Consider the following 9686-nt stretch of genomic DNA (forward strand, 5'->3'; position numbering starts at 1 on the left):
CATGAAGAATAGGAGATTTCCTGTTGAATAGATGCATCCATGACTGAATTTCCACCATGTCATGGAGAAAGTCCATGCCGGGAAGATTGATTATTCCCATGTCAAAGACTCTTCCAGCCTGCGTTCTCAAGTTGTCAACAATTTCTTGCATGTTGACCTCCTCTTCACCCCTTCGTTGGGTACAAGGTCCCTGTGATCTTTTCCGTTTTCCTGTAGAACTCTTCTTCGTGGGTTTTGCTTTCTCAACCCTTTTAGGATCCCTTGACTTTGTTTTTCCTGACTTTTTCTTCTTGTTTTTCTTGTCCATCTCTTCGGCAGACACCTCTATGACACCAGATTCATGCATTCTAAAGTTTGACACTTTGAATGTTCTAGCCCTCCTGATTTCAGCCGTAGATCTTGCACTAGCCTTAAAGGCATCAGCCATCAACTTCCTAGCATCAGACCTAGTAGTAGGTCTTCTTCTACGAACCTCTTCCACTACCTTTTCTTTTCCCTTTCTTGATACCCCAACATCCCTCCTTTCAACCTTCCATTGGATAGGCTCATCATCACTTTCACAATTTGAGGAGTTAGAAGATGGATACCTCCCAAAATCTGGAGTTTTATCGAAAATGGGTTGAGTATCTCTTACCTCTTCACCTTGCAAAGGATCATTTTGTTCAGCCCTGGCTTCTTCTCTCATCATCGCAAGACTTCCGATTACCAGCTCTTCACTGGCAGCCAAAATATTTGACTCAGACGATTTATTTCTTGGCAAATCTCCTTCAAATAGAGTGTATGGAAACATCTCATGGTAAGGACCAGGTCCAGTAGGGATACTAGAGCTGTTCAGATCTATGGAATGAAATGGATTTTCAGGAATATCTTGATGAGAACTTGAAGGAACACTAGATCTGAACTGTAGTGTTGAAGGGTAGTAAAATGCAATAGGTTCAATCTCACTAAGAGCAGTGAGCATTTGCTTAGAGGTTGAAGAAGGATCAGACATCTTGACCAGAATAAGAACAAAGACAGTTTTTCGAAGACAGAGAAAAAGGAATAAAAATCAGATTTTCGTCTTTTAACTTTCCCTTTTTTTTGAGTGAAGGAATGTTGAGAGACAGATGAAAAATCAAAAGAAGGAAAGAGGGTTTAAAAAGGATTTGAAACGGTGCCAGGTCCTTGATTTGAGGTGTGGCTTGAAGAATATGCGATTGGACTAACGGTCAGAATGACCGATGACTGACACGTGGCGTTATCAACAGTCATATTTTTTCAGTTTAAAATTAATGTACAAATGCTAACCTGGACTGGAACCAGGTCCCATAACATAGTTTTATCATCATTCCTCAGCTGTTCAAGCCATGTCTTTGCTTGGCTAGTCCTTCATGAAAGTATACCTACAATAGTTACCAAAATGATCTAATCCAGATAGTAAATTATTGACACAAAGGATACCTGTACTGCAAGTTTTGCCATCAAAGGAATTCAACTGTTAAAACTCCGGAATTTAGTTGGAGATCATCATGCCCAACTTCAACCTGTTTCTTTCAAATTGATCTTTACTGAGAGCCTTGGTGAAGATATCTGCAATTTGTTCCTCTGTTGGACAATATGTAAGCACAATATTCCCTTTTTCAACATTGTCTCTCAAAAAATGATGTCTAACATCAATGTGCTTTGTTCTCTTATGGTGAACTGGATTCTTTCCCATACTAACTGCATTGGTATTGTCACACATAAGAGGAATAGCTTTGATGTTTATACCAAAATCGTCCAAGTGTTGTTTGATCCATAACAACTGTGAACAACATGCAGCAGTTGCTACCTACTCAGCTTCAGCTGTTGAAAGAGCTATAGAATTCTGTTTCTTAGTTCCCCAAGAAATGAGTGAAGATCCAAGGAATGAGCCATTCCAGAAGTATTCTTCCTGTCAACTTGATAACCAACAAAATCAGCATCTGCAAAACCAACTAGATCAAAAGTGTCACCTGCTAGATTGAAAAGGACTAGCTCCTCTGTCTTCTTTAAGTATCTTAGAATACGTTTTGCAGCCTTCAGATGTAAGTCACGAGGACACGCCTGGAATCTAGCACACATTCCAACACTGTAAACAATATCAGGTCTGCTAGCAGTCAAATACAACAAGGACCCAATGATTCCCCTATACATGGTTTGATTCACAAGAGAATCAGATTCATCTACTACAACCTTGGAGTTTGTTCCCATAGGAGTATCAATAGGTTTTGAGTCAAACATATTGAATTTCTTCAGTAGCTCCTTAATGTACTTCTCCTGACTAATTGAGACTCCATTTGATAATTGTTTGATTTGTAGGCCAAGGAAGAATGTCAGTTCAGCCATCATGCTCATTTCAAATTCCTTTCCCATTAATGATGAGAATTCTTCACACAAAAGTTCTGAAGAAGCTCCAAAAATTATATGATCCACATAAACCTTAATAATAAGCAATTCTTGTTCTCTTTTCAATAAGAACAAGGTATTGTCTATTTTTTCCTCTTTTGAACCCATTCTTCAACAGGAACTTTGACAGCCTTTCATACCATGCTCTAGGAGCTTGTTTCAAACCATACAGTTCAATCTCAACACATGATCTGGTAGCTCAGCATCTTCAAACCCAGGAGGTTGTTTAGAAAATACCTCCTCTTTCAGATCTCCATTCAGAAATGCACTTTTGACATCATTTGATACATCTTGAACCCCATGAATGCAGCAAAAGCTATAAGAATTCTGATGGCCTCCATCCTTGAAACAGGTGCAAAAGTCTCATCATAGTCTATTCCTTCTTCTTGATTATATCCTTGAACAACTAATATGGATTTGTTTCTAGTAATCACTCCATTTTCATCGAGCTTGTTTCTGAAAACCCATCTGGTTCCTATCATTGTTCTGCCAACAGGTCAAGGAACCAGGTACTATACCTTGCTTCTTTCAAACTGGTGAAGTTCTTCTTGCATTGAGTTGATCTAGTCTGCATCACCTAATGCCTCTTTCACATTTTTAGGCTCAATAGATGATATGAATGCTGAGAATGCAACTAGATTTCTTGTTTTTGATCTAGTGTGAATTCCAGAGTTCAAAGGACAAATAAGATTATCAAGAGGATGTGATGAACTATGTTTCCATCCTGGACTCAAGGCAGGCTGGTTGAGCTGATCAACATGTTCTTCTTCTTAAATGATGTCATCATTTTCTGGAGAGTTTGAGGTACTCTGACTAGAATTCAGAGTAGTACCAGGTACCTCAACACACTTTTCAACTTCATCGGTCTTTTCAGATAGACTATGATTATTATTATCATAATTATTTCTCAACTAATCGTTTGCACCAGCTTCACTTCCTTCAATTTTCTGTGAATTAAACAGGTTAATCACCTCATCTTCATCATTTGATGCATCGCTTTTCAAATTTCCATCTTCATCAAACACAACATGAATGCTTTCTTCAATACATTGAGTTCTTTTGTTGAAAATTCTGTATGCTTTACTTGATGAGGAGTATCCAACAAACACTCCTTCATCACTTCTAGTATCAAATTTTCCCAGATCATCTTTTCCATTGTTCAGCACAAAACATATCCAGCCGAACGCCCTAAGATAGCTCAACATAGGCTTTCTGTTATTGAGCAACTCATATGGAGTCTTATTCAATACAGCCCTTATCAGACACTTGTTAGTAACATGACATGCTGTGTTGACAGCTTCAGCCCAGAAACTTTGAGGAAGATTTGACTCAATAATCATGGTCCTGGCAATGTTCACCAAGGTTCTATTTTTTCTTTTCACTACTCCATTCTGTTGAGGAGTTCTTGGAGTAGAAAAATTCTGACTAGTACCATTCTCTATGCAAAATTGATCCAGTTTTGAGTTTTCAAACTTAGTTCCATGATCAGATCTAATCCCAACAATCACTTGATTCAATTTAGTTTGAATCATTTTGAAGAACACCACAAATTCTTCAGGTGTCTCTGCTTTTGATCTCAGGAATCTTGTCCATGTGTACCTTGAGTAATCATCAACTATCACCAGAATGTATTTCTTACCATTTCCGCTTTGAACCTTCAAAGGTCCATATAAGTCCATGTGTAACAGCTCTAGTACTCTTGATGATGTTACTTGCTTCTTTGACTTGAAGGATGATCTGATTTGTTTTCCTTTGACACACTCTTCACATATTTTGTTTTCACAGAACTTTAACTTTGGCAAACCTCGGACCAGGTCCTTAGAAATCAGTTTATTTAATAAAGATGAGCTCACATGCCCTAGTCTATGATGCCAAAGATCAGCATTTTCATTTTGAGCACTAAGACATGTTAGATCATCTCCATGAGACGTTTCCAAGTTAGCCACATACATGTTTTTACTTCTAAAGGCAGTGAGAATCACTTTCTTTGTGGTTAGACCAACCATAGTGCACTTCTCAGAAGTAAACTTGACTTCATTTCCCTTGTCACAAATTTGAGATACACTCAAAAGACTGTACTTCAAACCATCAACATGATAGACATTGTCAATTGATTCTTGAAGAGACTTTCCCACTTAACCAACTCCCAAAATGTACCCCTTCTTTCCATCACCAAAAGAGACACCTCCTCCTTGAAGTGTCTTGAGTGAGAGGAAATTTTTGATGTCACCAGTCATATGTTTAGAGCATCCACTGTCCATATACCAACATTGACTGCTGCTCCTCTCACTCACCTGCAACAAGAATCACTTTTTAAGCTTGGGAACTCATTTCAATTTGAGTTCCCAGAAGGTAGACAAGGGAGTGATCAGATTGTTTCTAGTCCAATAGGGTAGTTTTTGGATCTTTCTAACAAAAGACTTTGGAGCAGAAACATATTTTTTCTTTGAAATCTTTTTTTTTTGTTGAATAACCCTTGGGGGGGTTGGGGCTGAGCGACACCCCCAGGCCTTATCATTAATACTAAACAAAACAAAATACAAGGAGGGGGGCATAAAACCAAACCTCCAATCCTAATGTGGTTTGGAGTCGACTTTCCTATTGAATGTCAACTCCGCCCCTTACATTTGAAAGATGAAACCAAAATACTAAGAACCTAAGGAGAGGACTCCTCTCGTTACAAAGTATCTAGGAAGCATAAATTAGGGAGACTCTCCCTTTACAAGAAAAGTCTATAAAACTACTAACTAGTCTATGCCCCTATTCAAAGTAGCTATATTGCTTGAATATAGCCAAATTGAATAAGTACTAACTTCATGGAGGATCAAAAATCTTCTTAGTCTTCTTTCTTCTAAAGCTTGGCATGTTGAGGAGGTCCATTTGGTAGTATGCTTGTGCTTCTTTGGGTAGTTGATTGGTGTTGAAATAGACTTGAGGGGTTGTTGTGCTGTGGCTGTGTTTTGAGAGGGAATCTGCTACACAGTTTGCTTCTCTGTAGATATGAGAGCATTTGAAATTCTGCGTTTGCAAGCTAAGTTGCTGAATTTTCTGAATTTGATTGTCAACCGTCCAATGAGGGGCTGTTTTCTTGGTGATCCATTGTACCACCAACAGAGAATCCAACTCAATTTGTATATTTCTGTAGCCTAAGTCCAGCGCCCAAGACAGTCCAAATAGAGCAGCTTCAGTTTCAGCTTTGTTGTTCGAACCTTCTCCAAGAGGTGTTGCAAATGCCATCACCAATTTGCCTTCTTGGTCTCTGAGAATACCTCCAGCCCCAATCCTCCCCGGGTTAGTGAGAGCGCTTCCATCTGTATTGATCTTGATCCATTGTTCGGGAGGTCTATTCCATGCCACCATGTACACTTTGATGATATGTTTACACTGTTCACTTGTTTGGATTAGTGCTGTCCAGCTTGCAGGCCATTCAATATGGGGGAAGGCATTTTTCAACATCTTGTATGTATCCTTGTAGATTGCATATTTGACGCGACTGATATTAGTAACTTTCCCTCCGTATTTACATGCGCACCTGTTCTTCCATAAGTTCCAGCAAATAAAGATTGGCGTGGCTTGCAGCAGTAGTTGGTGGCCTGCATTTCGTGGCTTTGCTGTCCACCATTGTTTCACCCTCGCTTGCAGTGATGATTGCTCAGTCTGCAGTCCTGCTGTTGCTGCAAAGAATTTCCATACTGTAGCTGCAAAGGATCCTGAATTGAAGGTGTGATCAATGCTGTCCATGCCAATTCTGCCAAAACAACAAAAACAGGGTGATGGCTCAATGCCAAAGTTAGTTAACTTTTCATTTGTAGGAAGTTTACCTTTTAAGGTTCTCCAAAGAAGAAAAGAAGACTTAAAAGGAATGGCTTTGTGCCATAAAAAAGAGTTGAAAATGTTCTTAGCCTTTTTTTCCCTGATTTGCTCCCACGCAGTAGCACAACTGAAATTACCATGGCTGTTGAGTGTCCAAACAGCTTGGTCTGGCAAGTGTTGTTGGTGAGGGATCTCTATGGCCAGTATACTAGCTAGGTGGTTGACTGGTGCATACTCCACTAATTTATTCCAGTTCCATTCTCCATTTTCCCAGAATTCTGCCACTGTGGTATTGTTGAGCCTGTTGCTGCTGCTGGTATGGTGTGCTAATGGCCCTATGCCAAGCCAATTGTCCCACCAAAAGGAACAATTCCCGGCTTGAAGTCTCCATTGAATGTGCTGCTCCACCTGTTGTCTCGTAGCTAGCATATGTTTCCAAGTTAAAGACTCTCCATTGGCCCATTTTTTACTTACCGGATTTGATCTTTGACAATATTTAGCTTTCAAGAAATCTCCCCACAAGGTTTGCTTGGTTCTGAATATCCACCATTGCTTGAATTGGAATGATTTACAAACATCTTGTAAGTTCCTCATCCCTATCCCCCCTTCCTCATACGGGTAACTCAAATTTTTCCAAGAGGACCAATGGTATTTTTTCCTATCATTTTTCCATCCCCAGAAGAAGTCTGCAATAAGCATTTGGATCTGTCTGATGATAGTAGTAGGGGGGGTTACTGCTGATAAGAGATGTATAGGCAATGCCTGAAGAACATGTTTGGAGAGTACAGCTTTTCCACCATAACTAAGTTGCTTTGTTTGCCAACCTGTAATTCTGGAAACGACTTTGTTAACAAGATCAGAAAAATAAACATTCCTAGGCCTGCCAACAAATAAAGGGCAGCCTAGGTAAGTGATAGGGCCCTGTTTCTGTTTAAAACCAGTCAGCCTTTTAATTCTATCCCTAGTGCTATTGAAAGCACTAGAGTGTAGCATGAAATGGCTTTTGTCTCCATTGATAAGTTGCCCCGAAATCTTTTCATACTCCCTCAAAGTATTCATAAGGAGTTTCAAGGTTTTGCATCTTCCGGAAGTGAAAAGAATAATGTCATCCGCAAAACTTAGATGATTCACTTGAGGCCCCCTCTTTTCCATGATGAAACCTTGATAGTCCGGGTGATTGTGAAGCCTGTTGAGTGACCTTGATAAAACCTCGGCACCTAAAATAAATAAGGCCGGGGAGAGAGGATCACCTTGTTTGAGACCTCTAGTAGAGCGGAAGAAACCATGCCTTTTGCCGTTGACAATAATAGAGTACCAATTGTTGGCCATGATTCTCCAGATCATATCAATAAACACCTCATTAAAACCCATCTTCCTTAGAACTAAGCAAATATATGACCAAGAGACCCTGTCATAAGCTTTTGCCATGTCTAATTTAATAATAACATTACTTCCAATGTTGGGTTTTTTGATTTGGCGAATGATTTCCTGAGCGAGCATGATATTTTCCGAGATACTTCTTCCTTTCACAAAACCAGACTGATTTGTAGAAATCAAGGACGGAAGGATAGGGCTAAGTCTGTTACTTACCAGTTTAGATATAATCTTACTAGTGAAGTTACTCAGACTTATCGGCCTAAATTCCGTAAGTTTGTTTGGATTATTCACCTTAGGGAGCAAAACAATACAAGAATGAGAGAAGTACTTAGGAATCATTTGGCCACTGAAAAAAGCATGAAGAACTTCTACCAAATCATTCTTGATAATGTTCCAGCATTTTTGAAAGAAATACCCATTCATACCATCAGGACCAGCTGCAGAGTTAGGATTCATGGAAGATACTACCTCTTTAAGCTCATCCAAATCGGGTAATTTTGTAAGCTGAGTGTTTTGATCCTGATTGACCATTCTTGGAATGCATTCCAGATTATGCTCATTAATATACTTATCTTCTCCTGTGAAGATGTTATTGAAATGATCACAAGCCTCCTGAGCAATATTGTTCTCACCCTGAATCCAATCCCCATTTTCTGTGACAATTTTGTGAATGAATAGTTTCCTCCTCCTTCCCCTTATAATGGAATGAAAGTATTTGGATTTGGTATCGCCATCTTTAAACCATTGAAGCTGAGTTTTCTGTTTCAAGATAGTGTCCTCAAGCTTGAGGAATTTGATATATTGCGCATTGAGTTCATGGAGAGTACACCTATTTGATTCAGTTTGGTCTAAGATGTAGTTTTCTTCCGCTTCATGCACTTGTTCCTCATACATCCTAACCTTTTGAAAAATATCCCCAAATTCATTTCTAGACCAAACACTAAGTGTATTTGATAATCTTTTCAATTTCTGATGAAACTTCCACATAGCATTACCTTCCACAGGTCTATCCCAGCAATTTTTAACAGTAAGCATGAAGTTGGGATTATCAACCCAACAGTTAAGGAATCTGAAATATTTAATGTGGTCGGCTTCAGTGGATACCATTTCCATTAGTAAAGGACAATGATCAGACCCCGTAGTTGATAAATGAGTTATGGTTGTTTGAGGCATATTTTCTAACCATAAATCATTAACCAAGGCCCTGTCAAGTCTCTTCCAAATTCTGTGGTTAATGCCCCTCTTATTTGACCAAGTAAATCTATGGCCACTGAACCCTATGTCTACAAGACCACAGGCTTCGATGACCGCAATGAAATCCAAACTCTTCTTCATGTTGTAAGGAAGACCTCCAAGTTTTTCCCCCACATCAGATATAACATTATAATCCCCCACAGCACACCAAGGATTGGTATTAACTGAGGCATGATGTAGTAGTTTATCCCATAAGGGTCTCCTTAGATCATCTTTGCACTTAGCATAGATGAATGTACTAGTATATTGATATTGTAACTCATTGTGTTTCATGTCACAAGTGATTTGCTGTTCATCTTCATCAAGAATATTACAGTCAATATCACTGTTCCAAAAAACCCAAATCTTACTATTACAATTACTAGTGGCATTATCCATGTTCAGTTGCACTTTGAAGCTTTGAATGTTAATACTGTCAGAGAATGGTTCTAGGATGGCAATAACTGACAACTGGTGCAACTTCCTGAGCATTTTGAGTCTTTCCAACACTCCTTGAGTGTTAATCCCCCTCACATTCCATATGATTGTACTAATCATTGGGATGATCTAGAAGAAAATAGTCTGGTGTTAGGTCTGCCAGCAGTGACAGTGTTGATATCTTGCTTAGTGAAGTGGAATCTATCTTGTTGAAAGCTTCTTGGAGAAAGACACTGATTTTTAGTAACTTGTTGGATCTCATCCTCTAGAGAGTGATCATTATAAGGACTAAAGGCTCTGATAAGAGCCTCACTAGTCTCATCATTATCCTCATACTCTTCTAGAGTTTGATTGTCTCCTACAAGCTCATCTTCTGAATTAATCACAGCATACTCATCCAAGACAGGTTCTGGATTCAA

General features: G+C 39.1%; 1 protein-coding gene across 1 annotated transcript; it reads right to left on the bottom strand.

The window, feature by feature from the left end:
- Positions 1 to 5220: 5220 nt before the first annotated feature.
- Positions 5221 to 9321, bottom strand: LOC107016627. The gene has a single exon (XM_015217040.1). The coding sequence runs from the start codon at positions 9319 to 9321 to the stop codon at positions 5221 to 5223; it is 4101 nt and encodes a 1366-aa protein (XP_015072526.1).
- Between the last annotated feature and the right edge of the window lie 365 nt (positions 9322 to 9686).

Source organism: Solanum pennellii, chromosome 4 (assembly GCF_001406875.1).
Source record: "Solanum pennellii chromosome 4, SPENNV200".
Taxonomy (NCBI): domain Eukaryota; kingdom Viridiplantae; phylum Streptophyta; class Magnoliopsida; order Solanales; family Solanaceae; genus Solanum; species Solanum pennellii.

Excerpts from the sequence above, each read along its gene's own strand:
- LOC107016627 (XM_015217040.1), bottom strand. The coding sequence starts at position 9,321 with ATGCTCAGGAAGTTGCACCAGTTGTCAGTTATTGCCATCCTAGAACCA.